The sequence below is a fragment of the Zeus faber genome (genome assembly GCF_960531495.2).
Source record: "Zeus faber genome assembly, chromosome: 17".
NCBI lineage: Eukaryota > Metazoa > Chordata > Actinopteri > Zeiformes > Zeidae > Zeus > Zeus faber.
Genome location: NC_137204.1, coordinates 8536233 through 8553222, shown reverse-complemented (window position 1 = coordinate 8553222; position 16990 = coordinate 8536233). Strand labels below are relative to the sequence as shown.

The 16990-nt window shown below is 41.0% G+C and overlaps 1 protein-coding gene across 1 annotated transcript in view; it reads right to left on the bottom strand.

Moving 5' to 3' along the window:
- Positions 1-15817, bottom strand: part of ap3b1a (adaptor related protein complex 3 subunit beta 1a) — a 64875-nt gene extending 49058 nt beyond the window's left edge. Inside the window, exons 1-6 of the mRNA XM_080018343.1 lie at positions 15586-15817; positions 8200-8275; positions 7943-8017; positions 3231-3326; positions 2719-2879; positions 2419-2485 (exon numbers count right to left, since the gene is read on the bottom strand). Of these exons, the coding sequence (XP_079874469.1) occupies positions 2419-2485; positions 2719-2879; positions 3231-3326; positions 7943-8017; positions 8200-8275; positions 15586-15713 (603 nt within the window). The 5' untranslated portion in view covers positions 15714-15817. The remainder of the gene's footprint in view (positions 1-2418; positions 2486-2718; positions 2880-3230; positions 3327-7942; positions 8018-8199; positions 8276-15585) is intronic.
- Between the last annotated feature and the right edge of the window lie 1173 nt (positions 15818-16990).

Sequence of the window (16990 nt, the reverse complement as noted above, 5' to 3'; positions counted from 1 at the left end):
TAACCACAACAAATTCCTTGTATATGTAAATGTATTTGGCCTTATAAGCAGACGCTGAATTTATTATTATATCTTAATTATAAAGATTTGATGTACTGGAAATTTGACCTATCGGTCCTATAGTGCTTTAAAAAAAGTGATTTCTCAAAAAGAAAATTACATGATAACTATTGGTTATTATTATGGCCTCCATGATAATAAGGGTATTAAATCACTTGGGTATCGAAAATTTGGTATTGAATGAACGCCACTGAAGTTTCGATGCAATTCCGTTGGTTGCAAAAAGCATTGAATTTCTGCCTTTTAAGGCCTTCACAGTTGGTATCATCACTTCCTGCTACACGCCACCGCCGCCCGTGTATTCTCCCCCATTAGACACAGCTCCAAGGTAAACTACATGCACCATCAACAAAACTGACACCCCAATCTACGGAGTTCACACCCCCCCCCCCTTGCTCCTACGCCTCCCCCTCCACCGTATTATCTATCCCTGCGTGACAAGCCCGGTAATGGAAAAATCACACTAAGCAAATGGTTCTTCTAATAACAATAAATTTCCTGTAAAATTATGAAGGGGCCCAAAGCGTTTCCTTGCATCTATTTTGCTATGAATTCTAATTAGGGCGAGGCGGAGGGGGAGAGAGAGAGAGAAACAAGAGAGAGAGAGAGAGAGAGAGAGAGGGAGTGCTGGGTCATCACGCCACCGCCGCGTCTTTGATTGATGGCCCGCCTCCGGGTGGGGCGGGGCGGGGTGGGGACGGACCCATCCTCCCTCTTTTCTCTCCTCCACCTTCCTCCCTTTCTTTTTCCCCTCTTAAATTAATGGGCATCCCACCTAGGCCCTAATCATAGTACCCACCCACCTTGCTCCTCCTCCTCCCCTTTTCTCATTTCAATTTTGCAAAGGGTGGAGGTGGGGGGGACGGGGGACGGAAGGGAGAGATCGATCATTTATCTTGTAATGGCGGGATAATAGATCCATCACGGTAAAACAGCTGCAAAAACTCCCATGTTGTCTCTGTCGTCGGCGGGTCCCGTCTCCTCTTTTTAAAAACCTGCTGCCTCCGCTGTCACAGGCGTTTAGAAAAAAAGTAAAAAAGGTAAATGGTAAATGTCTGAAGGTCTAGATAATGGCCTAGATTGGAAGAATAACCAAATGCTTCCCCCTTGTTCCGTCTATACATCCAACACGGGCGACGTCGACCACACACCCACAATTATCCCGTTTCCGCCATTGATTCGGAGATAAAGGGTTGTGTAAATGTCGCCTATGGCAGCACTTAATCATCACAGTTACTTAATCATGTGTTAAAAAGGGTAGCCGGTATACCTAAAACTTCTAAATAAACTACCTTGTGTCGGGTGGTTATGCTGTCCTGTGAGACAGGCGGGATGAGCAAAACTCACTAAAAGCCATTGCTTGAAATGAGACTTTTGCCATTGTTGCGTAACGGTTATTCACCTTGATTCTGGTTGGCATATAATGTGATTAAGATGCAACAGAAAAAATAAATCTGATAAACAGATTAATTATCTTTATACGGAATATTACATGATATTTGAATCCATGAGATCAGGTGATATGTATTATCTCGTACCGCCACAGGCGACAATGGAGTAAACGGACCTAACAGTAGAACAACACAAGACGGCGTTACTCCAGCGTCGCTAGATGGCTGTTAATTATTGGCCACGTTCTCACCATTTATCAACCGCTGATGCTGCTTGTAGCCGTGTGTGATGATAACGCCCTCTCCCCGCGTCCCCAGCCTCAGAATGCCAGGCTCCGATTAAGAGGAGTCATCTGTCTTCGTTAGCGTCCGGGGCTAAATATGCTATGCATCTGGTGCTGAGCTTTTGCAATCCCACCCCCCGCTCGGCCTAAATTGCAAGCTAGGTTTTGTTTGGCTAATGATATGTATACACATGGAATATGTAATTACAACAAACTGCATGAGACTTTTAATAGAGAGGGCTATATACCTCTATAGCCAAGCTGGTGTTTAAACACCTATTATAATACTCACTGTGACCTCTTAAAAGTGAATAAGGTGCCCATTGAGTGTTATCATCGATGCCCTTCGGTGCATCTGTGACTGGCTGGAACATGGAATTTGGGAATCAAACTCAAATTCATGGCCCTTTGGTTTGAGGAATAAAAAAAGAAAAAAAAGATTAAAAAAAGAAAAAGTTTTCCTTACGGAAAATTAAGCTGACACCAGCATCAGTGCGAAAATGGCTTCCAAATGGGCACTTAACAAGGAGCATCTGAAGATTTGTGGGGTTTAAGTGGGTGTTAACAAACCATGGCATTGCTGAATGGTTTTGGGAGCTGAGGGATGAATGGGGGGTTGGTGGGGGGGGGTACAAGCGCTTGACTGGGACGCCCTCTAGTGGCAGCTGGGGTAATACACTTACTGTGCTCTTGTCTTTCAGCAATTTCTCGATCACTTCGATCAGCTGTTCCTTCTGGTCCGGATCAAGGCTGAAGAGAAAAATTTAATATGAGGTTTGGGGAAACAACCGTTAGCCAAGGTCCAGGTGAACTTCAGGTGAATTATCAACATAACATGAAAACATAGGAATGAAATGATTTTCCATCTATGTGCTTTCAATATTGACTTCTCTTTTGATGGGTGACTTTTGAATAAAACTCTGGAGTTTTTCTAGAGGAGAAAGGCTCTAAGACAAATATAGCCCCTTCTTGTGCTACTGTACCTGAAGAGCTTTTGGATGGCATGGGCTGAAGTCTTCCTCACATAGGGGGACAGATCTGTTGCAGACTCCTTGATGGCCAACATCATGATAGGGACGATTATGGGGACACGGATGCTGGACAACACCCTCAAAGCGCTGGCTCGGATGAGCTGATTAGGATCCTGCCAAGAGAGAAAAAAAAAAACAAAAAACAAAAAAAAACGAAAGAGAGAAAGAGATGAGCCCTGCATATGTCATTTTTCAAACGCTGACAGGAGATGATTGGCAGGAGATTAATCACATTCCAGAGCAGATGTGTCACTCTTGCCGCTCTGGAAGACAAAATAGGACTCTGATTTCATACATACACTGTCACACTCCTGCTACTGTTAGAATAATAAACCCACAAATAAGATTAATTATAAATAGCAATAATATTGTGACGATGGCGATGTCTAGTGATTTGATTTAGAGAGTATACCGAAAATATTGCAACTTAAAAAAAAAGAAAAAAAGAAAAGTGTCATTTTTACCTTGAGGGCCCTTTGAAAGGTGCTGATGGATAGCAGAGCCAAGTCCTGCTGCTCTTCAGCATATCTCACAAGATACACGTACACAAGCTTCTTCAGCTGGAAAACACAATTGGATCAAATAGAGGACAGTTAGGGATGAAAAGTGTGTCTTACATAGGCACGCGAACACACACGCTTCGAGCTGTGTACCTGAAAATTCTTAATGTGAGGCAAGCTTGAGTTGCAGTACCAAGCGCCGCAGCTAGGGAACCTCTAAAGCAAACGCTAATGGGAAACTGTGAGATTCGGCCCTCGCGATCTTGTCGATTTGATATGACAGTAGAAAGTCATAAGGGAATAAGTCCTTTGGAGGAAGGAATTTGGATAATAAATGTATGTATACACCGTCCAGCTGCAACATAAAACCACCACTAATAACCGCTAACAAAATCGTGCCGCCAAAACAGCTCTGACCCGTTGAGGCATGGACTCCACAAGACCTCTGAAGGTGTCCTGTGGTATCTGGCACCAAGACGTTAGCAGCAGATCCTTTAAGTCCTGTAGGTTGTGAGGTGGGGCCCCCATGGATCAGACTTGTTCCAGCTAATCCCACAATTCTCAATCCAATCGGACCCGAACCCCGGCCGTCCACATGATGTAGAAGTAAACATGATCATCAGACCAAGCCACCTTCTTCCATTGCTCCATTGGTCAAGTTCTGATGTTCACATACCCATTGTAGGCGCTTTTGGCGGTGGACAGGGGTCAGCGTGGGCACTCTGACCGGTTTGCAGCTACACAGCCCCATACACAGCAAGCTGCGATGCACTGTGTTCTGGCACCTTTCTATCATAGCCAGCATCAACTTTTTCAGCAATTTGTGCTACAGTCGCTCTTCTGTGGGATAAAACCGGCAGACTAGACTTCGCTCCCCACGTGCATCAATGAGCCTTGGGAGCCCATGACCCTGTCACCGTTTCACCAGTTGTCCTTCCTTGGATCACTTTTGGTAGGTACTAACCACCGCATACCAGGAACACCCCACAAGACCTACAGTTTTGGAGATGCTCTGACCCAGTTGTCTAGCCCTTACAATTTGGCCCTTGTCGAAGTCGCTCAGATCCTTACACTTGCCCATTTTCCTGCTTGCTTGCTGCCTAATATAGCCCAACCCGTGACAGATGTCATCGGAACGAGATGAGCAATGTAATTCACTTCACCTGTCAGTGGTTTTAATGTTGTGGCTGATCGCCGGCTTGGGCAAAGAAGTGAGTTTGTTTGTTCAAGGGGTGGGGGAAAAATCTGGCATCGCACACTTTTCCTGTGGGATGTTGTTAGCTGCAGTCCGCCCTTGTTCCGAGCAGCGGAAAAAAGTTGGTCTGATAGACCTGTTTAAGGCGGATCAAAGGTTCGATCTCTAGAGGGTCCCTTGGGTCACTCAAGAAAGAGAGGGGCGCAAGTTTTGTATTAGTAGATTGAAAAAAGCTTGGAAAAGAATTTTTTTTAAAGTCTCAATTCAGTCTCAATGGTTTAGAGACGTGGAAATATCAACAAACCACCAGATGGTTGTTGAAAAAACGATACCTCAGTTTCTTTGCATTGCATGATTTTCATGCAGTTTTTATGTGTGTTTTGTCATGTATGTCATTGCTGCTGCAACACTGTCCTTCCTGTCCTTCCTTTTGGGGATTAATAAAGTATCTCTATTTATTTATTTTTTACTTATTTTACATGTTTACATTTGAACTCTAGGTTGAGTTAAAAATTAGGAAAATAAATGTATGCTTAGAAAAACTGGTCAGATCAGAAATTTCTCTGGAACACACATTTGCCTGGTGATTGATATTCTGCAGCAGTGCATCACAACACAACACAATCATGATCATTACAAATGGAATTAGAAGTGTGTGTGTGGCAATTTTTCTTTCTCCAAAACAACTAGATTTTACATTTGAAAGAGATTAGAGAAAGAGATCACAGTTTGGCATAAGTACTGATGATCAGGATTATGTCACAAAAAAAGAAATCAGCATTTCTTTTTGTCTCATGCAGACAACAATCAATGCATATATTCAAGTACGTAATAGTACATAAAAATTCGGTTCATCCATTTGTCCTTCTTAGTAGTGTTGGGATGAAGTGCAATGCTTAAAAAGGTTATTTAAAGAGAAGAAAACAATACACATATTGAAAAAAACAACAATATCAATCCATTGATTTTCTCTGGAATTGTGACGCGATAAAGCCGATATGTGCACAAAAACGGCATGAATGTATTGAATTAACACACCTGGGATAAAACCGGGAGCTCAGGGACGATGAGCTCAGCAGCTGGCACGCGCGTGAGCGGGGACGGAGGGAGGAGGAAGACGTGACGGCGGGCTCTCCTCCCCCAATTACGCCGTCCACCTGCTCCCGGTTCTTGCAGCCCTGCGTCCGCCCACTCATATTCTGCCCCTCATTCAGAGCTACCTGATTGCAACGCTGCTGCTAAATCAATATTCACACTCGCCCTGTTGGAGCCCTTTCTTAATACAGGGGCCATTTACCCGAGCGCATCAGCTCACACTTTGAATTATTTTAGATGCAATAAGGATTTATGTTGTGGTTTTTAGGGGTACATCTATAGGTTTCTATTTAACATTTATCATTCGTTTTATTGTTCATTACCACATCCCGACAGTTCATTGTTTATCTTTAGATTCATTTTTCAGATTTATTGTTAGGTTTATATTTTATTGTTAACTTCTTGGGTTTATTTGTTTAGGGAATTTTTATTATTTTATTTTTATCAACAGGTACATTGACCTCTCTCTAGTTTACTTTACTGTTGATTGTAATAATAAGAAAAAAAAAAGGATTTATCAGAGGGATCATAATAGGTGGCAGGTCATATTTACTATACTTTTAAAGCTGTGAAGCTATGTAACTTTTGGTATTTGGGATTTGGCACGCCTACACTTTGAGTGCAATTATAGTTTTACACCACTGTCGTAAAACGCGGAACGGTGTCCGGAAAAAAATCATTTTACCGGAAAAATTTGAACCATATCAGTCACGTTTCAATAACAGTCTATGTTATAAATGCAGATATAATGTAAACCTAGGTTACAGGGCCCCTTGCACAGACCTCGCCTCTGGGGAGAGGGGGCAGGGAGGGAAGGGGCCCCTTGCTACCGGTGTAGGTACCAGATGTGCTCAGCCTGGCAGATGGGCTCACATGTGCGATGAAAGTGATGGCCGGCGCACACCCTCTCTGAGGCGCGGGTGCCACTGGCCTGTCCGCCGGGGAGTTGGAGCAGCTACATCGTGAGCATTACAACCAGACATCTTGACCATCAAGTTTATCATTCATCAGGTTTTGTTTTTCACATAAGTTTTGCAAGGCAAAAAAAAACAACATAATTACCGGAGCTAAACATCAATAAGTGATAAAGTGCCGTCAAGCATAACGCACTTTTTCCGCGGTTTCGTACACAGAAGTTACATAGTGCAAGAACAGGCATTCAGGGTGGGTGGGTGGGAATGAAAGAGGTGCTATTCTTCATGTTACAAGTATTGTACCATCAAAATTACTTTGAAGCTAAGGTGAAAAAGTTACACGGAGTTGACTGAAGTGAATCAGTAAAAATAATGCAAATAAAAATGCAATGGGGTAGTACATCAATTGTGTCTATATAAGTGCCCAAACCAAAACAAAACCACCATTTTTAACTAATAAACAGGAAACATATCATTCCAACGGAATTTAAAAGAGATGCTGATTCACCCAGGCCAGGCATGTTGTGTATGCCGAGTGTATTGTCATGTTATTAATCAAGGTAATGAACTAAGATAAGGCGCTTTCGCACCGCAGGAACTTTCTCATAGTTCTTAGGACTTTTTGGAGGAACCATCCTTTTTTTTTTTGTCTCCGCACTGCAGGAACTGGGAAAATTCTTAGTTTTTAGAACTCCGTTTTGTGGAACCTTTTGAGCTTCTACTTCAGGGCAGGGACTAACCAGCACAAGAGGAACCTTAGTTCACGGTAAATGGTCCAGACGCAAGTCCACAGTCCCTTGCCCCCCGGCACACTGAGCACAGTCACAGCCGTGTCCAGATGTGAGCCTGTGCCTTACAAAAGTTGGAACTAACTTTTAAATAAAACCTTGTAGATCTATTATGAGTGAAGATCCAGCAACTGGATTGTTCCTTTTTTGCCTCAAATTTGTTCGGAAAGAGATTTTAGTGGACAACACGGAACTCTCACGTCACTTCAGAGTCCCAGTGAGGTGCAAAAAAGGCCCTTGAAGGTATCTAGTTCTCGGGGGACCCCCCAGAAGTGTTCGGGGCGAATGAAGCGACATAATGAAGCATCATTTACACCCCATAGTGTAATGACGCAACACTAGACTACTTAGGATTTTCTTTTGTCATTGTGTCATATTTTAAAATTACGACTGTTGTTCTATTGTTGTTTTAAATGTAAGCACACACACACACACACGCACACGCGCACACGCACACACACACACACACACACACACACACACACACACACACACACACCTCAGTGTAATTCTACACAAATAAAATTATAATTCTCGAGTGTAATACAGGCTAATTTGATTATTAACTTTGAATAGTAGTCTCATGGGCGGAAATAAATTTTCATTTAACTGAAACAATTTTACACTATTTAATATATCACTATTTGTGGCCATATGTGGGGAATTAAATAAGTGTTTTCAAACCTCAATGTTTTTACTTGCGACATTCTTCACGACGGCAGGGAACAGCTCGGATGCATTTTTCCCTTTGGCGATGAGCTAGGAACGGACAAAGTAGACAAAGCGTTATTAAACAATCAGAATTCCTCACATTCTGGTCGGTAACTAATGCTCTGTGTATGCTACACGGGACTTAATTTTCATAATGTGATGAATAAGTTATTAAAATTCGGAATGCCATTTGTTCAGTAAAGCTGGTTTTGAGTGGGAAAGGTGTTTACCCCGACAATTCTTTTCATGGCCTCCAGTTTGAGCGACTCCTTGTTGCTCTCCAACATCTCCTTAAGGTCATCATTCCTGGAACAAAAAAGCATCATACATGGAAAATAGTTTAGTCTCTAGGCTAGGGTCAACATAAGTAAAATAAATGATTGCAATTCCAACGTATTGATTCAGAAAACAAGTTTAGGCGCTGGATTCCGCCAGAGAATATTATGCTTAGTGCATTGTTTGAACGAGTCACCCGGACGTGCATAGCATTCCAGAATACAGGTTTTATAATAATAAAAAACTACAACTAGAGGATTGACCCTGAACGCTGTGAACATGATGCGTTTGGCACGTTGGCAGAGCCTCAGGTCAGGAGATGCAACTGTTCTTGGTTCAACTGCAACTTCCACAGTTCCAACTTAAGTTGTCCACATTGTTGGTCTCTGTGATGGGGGGGGGGGGCTGAAACGCTAGAGCTTTTTCCCCAATCGATGAAATGATAGACCATTTGAAGTCCTTCTTGGCATTCTATTTATGCATCTATTGCAGTAGCTGAGAGAAGCTGAACTTAGTTTTTGCTGCCATAGAAACTCTCCCTCTACTCGTAATGGGAATAGAGTTATGTTATATCATGTCATGTTATGGCCCTGGGTTAAGAGTGCTTCCGCTTTATTTATGACATTTTCTCTTGTCATTTTGGGATCTGAAATGGCACTTTATAATAATATTTAAGCATTATATCATCAAGTCATTTACGCCCTTTCCAGGAAGACAGTTCAATTATTCGTATCAAAATATAGGTAAATGATGGAGTTCAGAATTTCAGTTGAGTCTTTGTATGCTTCAGTACAAGCCAAAATGTAATAATCATCAAGGTCATTTGCTTATATACTGTATAGCCCTGAAGTATACACATTGTACTGGCTGTCAACTTGAAGTTCTCAAGTGACAACTGACTCCATTCAATAATTGTAATAAATTCTAAGAAAAAAATGGAAGAAAATAGTCGACCGATACTGAAACACTTGAATAGTATTATCTTTGTGAAGAAACCAAGCCACTCACATGAATACAAAAGGAAACATGTGTGTGCATCTTGAGCCTATTGGAGAGATTATGCGCCTTTACCTTAAAAAAAACAAGAAGTTAAAATCCCATCCATTTATCCATAGGGAACTAAAACCTAGATAATACAATACAAGTCTACTTTCGATACTGCCGAGGGTTACGTCGGTGAAGTACCCGATGCGGCGTGTCTCCTCGCGGCTGCCATTGCCATTGGAGTTGGTGTGCGTAAGGGCCTGTTCTTCCTGACTCAGCTCACTCTTCAGAGTCAGTTGGAGGTTCTCGGCAGACACCAGTGCCGTCTTTACCGCTCCAGCTGCCTCAGAACGGAATGAAGAAAAACCGCTGTCCATACCGGCTTCTTCAAAGTCTTTTAAAACAAAGCTTTGCAAAAAAAAAAAAAAAAAACAAAAAAAAAAAACAGACAAATCTAGCGTCCGTAGTTTTACACCAAAGAAACAAGCTCTATACCTGCTACCGTCTGGGTCCCACTGGCCAAGTAGGAATACGGTTTACAATGTTTACTTTCCTTCGGGCTGTGTGCTCTGCTGTCTCTGCTCTCGTCTGTATTCTTCATTCGCTGTCGCTGAGAGTCTTGTGCCATTCACTGCTCCCTTCCTCTTGGCCGATAAAAGTCACAAGATGCCCCTCTCTGTCAGCCAAACATCCAGATCGGGATTCTGGAGAGACCTCTGTCCTTCAGTCGCCGTCTAGGCGTTGGCTGGACAACTGCTGATTATGTACAATTGGCTTAGTACTAGTACTCGCACAGTTTTCCCCTTCTACCTCATGGCTATTGTGGCCTCTGTGTGGCTGTGGTCACTTCCCATGAAGGGAAACAGGAGGACCTTATCCGTGCGAGTGGGCAAACAATGACCAACTTTTCATCACTCTCTCTGCGGGTTAGTCCATATGAGTGTATTGCCACCACAGGGAGCAACACATGTTGCCAGCTCAACTGATAAGGCCAGAGCCTTCAGGTCCCGTTTTTACCCGTTAAGCACCCAAAGAGATGGATATGGGAAAGCGCCGCAAGTCTTGGCCTCTGTCAGTCATAACATATCCAACTTGAGTTTGTTTTTGCTGTTCAAGTTGGCCAAGCAGGTGGTCAACAAACAGTATGCAACAAGAGAAGAAAGAAGGAACATTGAGAAATTAACTTCCAGCAAACGTCAGCCGACTCAGATTTGGCTGTTCAATGACAATATTCGACTATTCGGCAGCCGGGGGGCTCTTCCTGCAGGCGAGATAGGTGGCTGCCTAGGGCGTCATCCCGAGTGGGGCGCGGAGAGGAAGCCACAGGTGCACAAAATGTGCCCCAATCTCCCTCTCCAACAGTACTGATGATGCACGCGCCAGCGATGGGGTACCTGCGATCAACATATAAAACTATATTATCTGTTTTATTGTGCTTATACTGGAGGTTTTTACCGTTTATTCTAATATGGGCATATAATATATGTAATGCCTTTGTTGCCATAAGTTAGCTGAAGAATTTAACAATATCTGGAAAGTTCCAAGTTTCAGTCTAAAGACATTTATTTTCGATTTCCTTAATGACTAAAGGAAACAACACACAGGGAAATACATAATAACTGAAAGACAAATTCCATTATACCTTCCACCAATGCATTGCATATTTCCAAAAAGTTGAAACTAACTTTGTTTCATATGTAATTATGAGAGTTTTGCTTTTCACTTTTCCGATGAGATGAATTGCAACAATATTGTTTTTGTTTTTTCACAAATAAATATTCATTACAGGTGATCTTTTCATATTAGGGCTGGGTAAAAAAAGATTGATACTCTAATATGATTCAACCTCGATTATTTCAATTTCATATTGTCACAAAATAGCCAGTCGATGTTATGGCTATTTCTTCTACTTCTTCTTCTCCTTAAATGCAAATACATTACTTTATATATTTTACTGTTGGAGATTCTAGGTCATGGCAGAATTTTCCATAAAAATTAGACTTTTGTATTTAGTCAAAAACTTTGTATAGTAGCTCCTCTAGTGGTGAAGGTTGGTAACACTAGTGGAGTCCTACAGAAGAGAGAGAAACCAGTGTGAAAGTGGCGACACAATAATTTGCTCCTACATCTTTCTTTCATTGGTCAACAGGTATGGAACATTCAAAATCCTTTGGCACACGATCAACACAGGTAGGCCATTATTAATTGAACTTTTTTCAGATTTTTTTTTTAATAAGATGATTGTCTTTGGCAATAAAATATTTACTACTTTCATGTGGAGGACATCCTAAATTTTAGTTGACTTTCCATGTGAATGAAGTACTGCAAAGGCTTAGCATCACGCTGAAAATCAAGATCAGTCAGAAAAAGTACATCTCGTGATTGTAGTAAGTTAAATTGATAATTTATTCATTCATTTTAGACTGAGAAGCCAGTAAATGGAAGTGTGGATGTTAAAGAAAAAGTGCAAAAATATAAAATGGGGTTTACACCAGTAATAGCCTCCAAAGCTCAATTTTTATAAATGGTTATATACAGCAGGTTATATAAAATGCCTTTTTTGTTGTCGCGTAGGCCTGAACTGTAACATGTTATTGTTTATGTGTCTCTGAAATCCCTGCCCTAAAACCTACCACAAGGAAGATATAGCCTCCATCACAACAGCAGACAGTCAGGTGCGAGAATGTGGCATCTCCAAAGTCATACTAGAACCATTAGGCAATTTAACATAAATTTTAAAAATCTTGGTGGATTTTATAGTAGCATGCATGCATATGGACACAAGCAAGACAAGGAAATGCAATACATTAAAAAAAACAACAACATTGAAATATACAATTCAATTTTCTGACAACAGCCTGGCAAGCCATTATGATCACAAAACCAACATATTAGAACAGTGGTCATCAAACTGTGGGGCATGCCCCCCTAGAGGGAGGAATTGCAAGGGTGGTGCCACAAAAAGAAAGATAAAAAAGAAATTAGACCTTTAATATATATTTTAAGCACAAATGTGACGGATGAGCCTACTAACACACTGTGGAATAAGACAACCCAGTCAATTTATTGTGAGCTGTCTATTTCATAAAACATGTGGTGAAACGAGCTGTTCAGCTTTGCAGCCCCAGCTTTGCAGCCCAACCATACGTCACATTGGGCTTCAGTAGAAATAGAACTACTCTCCCTCTGAGTAACTCCACCCATGGCTGGAGTGCAACAGGACCCACTAGCATCAAAGTTAAGAACTATGCATGGGAACTGATCTGTTGTTGACTTACAGACCAACACAAATCTTTAAAAAGAACAAGGAATTAATGCCAACTGTCCGTGATAATACTGCAGCTGAGGGAAATGTAAGTATTTTCTGTGTGTTTCTTTCTGAGTGAGTGTGTGTGTGTGTGTGTGTGTCTCCATAGTAGGTTGACTGTACTGTAGGCTGCAGAACATGATGCGCTCTGCATTTCTCAACAAAAACCGTAGATGCTATTTATTTTATGATGTTTCCGTAATTGAATGAAACATAAAAAGCCCCGAGCCCTGACGTATCCCGTGGTGCTCCAAGCTGCACCAGACACTACGGTGAAAGTCGGAAGGAACTTTTAAATGAGGCCTTGTAGATCTAATATGAGTGAAGATTCCGCAACAGGACTGCTTACTACTCGCCTCGAACGTGTCCCAAATTTTAGTGTACTGATAAGGTGAAATCAGTGAAAGTTTACAGAGAAATACAACAAACCCTATTGGCTCACATAACCCGGAAAAAAAACCAGTTTGAATGCCACTGTATTTGATGCCTAAAGTGAAATTAACCCACTAATAATTTTCACTTTGGAATAAAGTTATGTTAAGTTGTCAAGATAGGACTTGCCGAACCTACCATATGCTATGTAATAATCAAGGACCACCGGCATTGTGGATTGTGTCAGATATACAGCCCTAATGTTCCAACAGAAGAGTCATTCATGCCCTGGTATTTTCTTCCTGGTTCTCCAGCTAGTCCTAAATATCGGCAACAATATGAGCTTGCCTTGCCTAGCTGGAAGACAAGGTCATGTGAGGCAGGTCAGATGCTCAGTATACTGAACATAAGCCGACTAATAGTAGACTAAAAGGTTTAATGGTTATAAATACGACAAACATCCATATAAATTTGAACACAAACAAAGCCCTGCCTTATATATAATGTTGCAAAAATTGTGTGGTATCACATGGGACACACAACGAGTCTGCTACGTGTCAAATATATCTACAAGGACTTTCCAACTACCACATGTAGCAGTGTGGTGAATCAACAACTATTTAGAGAAAATTAAGAAAACAGTTATATGGATGACCAAATGTGCCACAGGCATTTAAAAAAAATATATAAACTTTTTTTTTTTTTTTAAATAATTAGCTTTTATGAGAACTTCAATTAAAGTTTCCTTTTTTACTGCTACGGATAGTTAAAGTTTCCTTTTTTACTGATACGGATAGATAAATTGATAAAATACAATAATAAATATTTTTTAAAGGATAAATATATATATATATATATATAACCCACTCCAGATTATTAACTGTTTATTATAAATTACATTCACTTAAATGTACATAATTCACGCAATTTTTTTTTTTTACTCATATTGCACTTACAATTTGTAATATCACACCTATTGATGATTGAACCATTATTTTGCATCAAGAGGTAAAAATGGTTCTTAGTGAGTTATTTATTTTATTGTCTCCTGGTATTGAGAAACAACTTTGTGATCTTGGGGAAAAAAAAAAATGCACTTTTTGTACATTTTTTTGAATCGTTTTAATTACTCTTAAACGTGTCTCGTTTGTCATCTAATTTTCAAGCTGTATTATCTATTTAGAATAGAAGTGGCGGCGTCCTCCAAGTAAACCAAAGACTAAAACCAAAGAAATGCTTGACTGCCCTCTGGTGGACAGAGCGAAGACTAGACAGATTTTTGCCATGATTCGATTTTTGGAAATAATCCGAGATCCTTTTCAGATTTGTTACACGGAAAGATTAATGGTGGATTGGTTATTGATTGCTCATCCTTGCGGACATTTATTTAATGGTGTCTGACAGTTGTGGGAAAGAGCCTCTCATGGTCTCTCTACATAGCACAAAATATAGAATATGAATCAATCAAATGTTGATATCTTCCCAAATAAATCACATTTGTGGGGCCAATTCTGGATAACTTAATTTTCAATTGAAGCCCCAAAGAGGTTTCACTTATTCCAATGGTTTTTTTTTCATCCTTAAGGCCCAATTCTACCTAAGATGTGACATTTATTTTATTATAATCTATGCTTAGATTATCATCATCCTCATATATTTTAGCAGTATTGTTCATTGCCATTTTTCTACTTTAAACATATTTTCAATCGGACATACAATAGGCTTTTCTATTTTTATTACTTTGTTGTGATTCCCTGTTTGGGTTGATGTGAGCTACAGTTACAGATGCCCATCCCAAGAGTTGGGCCGGGCATCTCTGGGTGGTACTGCAACTTCCCTGGAGGAGAGGAATGAATAAAGTATCTATCTATCAACTATCTAGCCTTCCATCCATCTACCCATCCCTCAATCAAGCTATCCATCTATCTATCCATCCATCCATCCATCTCTCCATAATTGATCTATCATCCATCCATCCATCTCGCCATAATCAATCCATCTATCTATCCATCATTATACAGTATCATCTATCCATCCATGTCTCCATCATCTATCCTTCCATCATCTGTCCATCCTGCCATCTATCTACCCATCGATCGATCTCTACTCACCATGAGGCCATAATTTGACCACGCAGTTGCGCCGAACAATCATTTCTCGGGTTTATCGGGGAAATTTAAACAAAAACAAAACCAAAGTAGAGTCCGAATACGACGTTTAAAGCTCAGCCACTGGACACGTGATGTAGTTGTTTGGGCTTTAAAACTTAAGTCTCTTTTGGGTAGCTTTGTGTCGTGCTACGACAGACAGACAGACAGACAGACAGACAGATAGATAGTTAGATAGATAGATAGATAGATAGATAGATAGATAGATAGATAGATAGATAGATAGATAGATAGATAGATATACAGATAGATAGATAGATAGATAGTATTCACTGTATTTACTTTAATACTATACTTTGAGATGTATTATTGATACACTTACATTTCCTTCTACATATTAATATTTATTTTCAAAGAAGCAGCATTTAGCATATGAATAACAACCTGGGGTGCATGTCCATCCTGGCCTTTCAAGCTAACGGGAGTTAGCCGCATGAGGCCAGCAGTAGTAGCGTAGTAAAGAGACCCCCGACGAGGGACCCGTGCGCCCCCCGCCGTCGGTTACTCACTTCTTGAAGTCGGTGCTGAACAGCCCAAAACCCGCTCCGACGCCGGAGGAGGCTGGGGTGCCCTCTTGCCCCGCTTCCACGGCAGCCTCCGCTCCTCCCTGGTCGTTGTACAAGGCGGTCGTGGACATGCTGGACGACGGCTCGGTAGTTGTTAAACGGGCGGCGGTGGTGGTGGTGTTGGTGGTGGTGGTGGTGGTGTTGTTGTTGTTTAATGACGCGACGCCGAACTCAACTCCACCGAGATTGGCACCAACTTTTTTTTTTCTTTTCTCTCTCCACGCAGAAGCGGAAGTGTGAGTTGCACTAGCGATGCGAGACTCGTCAACGATTCGCTCGCGGCGAACGGTTCTTTCCAACGACTCCGGGAGTTCGACTCACGAAGTGAAAGGAACGACTGAGGACTGAATCAAAATCCCAGACATTCGCAGTGATTCAGTTTGAATTTTACCGACGCACACGTTTCATTCGCCGGGAATCAAAAGTTAATTATAAACTTGCACGGTTAAGTACAACATGAACCAGGTTTTTGTTTTTTTTTGTGATTCGCACTTTCTTCTGCATTCACCCGGTGAAAATAATTCTCTTCACAAATGATGGGATCCACAGTTTGCATTCTTCCGCTTAAACAAGTCATTTAGACAGCGGTGAATTGTTCTCGTGGGAACTCCATTCACATCTCGGGAGACAGCAAACTATTCTGACTGTCGTCCATCCGTCTCCTCGCTCCTCAACACCAACCGAATCAAACGGACGAAAAGTCGGAAAAGCGAACGGCTCTTTTTTGTTGTTGTTGTTGTTGTTGTTGTTGTTGTTGTTGTTGTTGTGTTTTGTTTTATCGAGCGACTCGTCAGGGGCCGAATCCGTCCCCCCCGTTTATTAAACCCAGCCCCCCCCCCCAAAAAAAGAGGAAGAATAAACCAAAAAATAGGAACTCGATCTAAAACGTGTCATACGTTGATTGACCTCGCTGTTGTTACTGAACGGCCATACGCTCTGTCCAGAGTCATTTGACATCTGTGAAGATGAATCCTCTTTTAAAAAGAACGACTTGTTCAAGGTTCAAGATTTTTATTTGTCACATACATATACATACTTTCATACATATATGCAGTGAAATGTAATGCAACGCACCCGGTGATCGCACACTATGTCCTAGGAAAAAAAAAAAAAATGTCTTTCTATTAGACCGACTAACTGACTCCTAAAACGTAATACAGTAAGTTGAATACTTATAGAATAAAATAAAAATATATAGAATAAAATACAATAAAAATAAAATGAAATAAAATGGAATAGATAAAGGGAATATGCTTATGTATATGGAATAGGCAATTATGTATATACAAGATTCAAGATTCAAGATTTTTTTATTTGTGACATACATATACATACTTTCATACATACA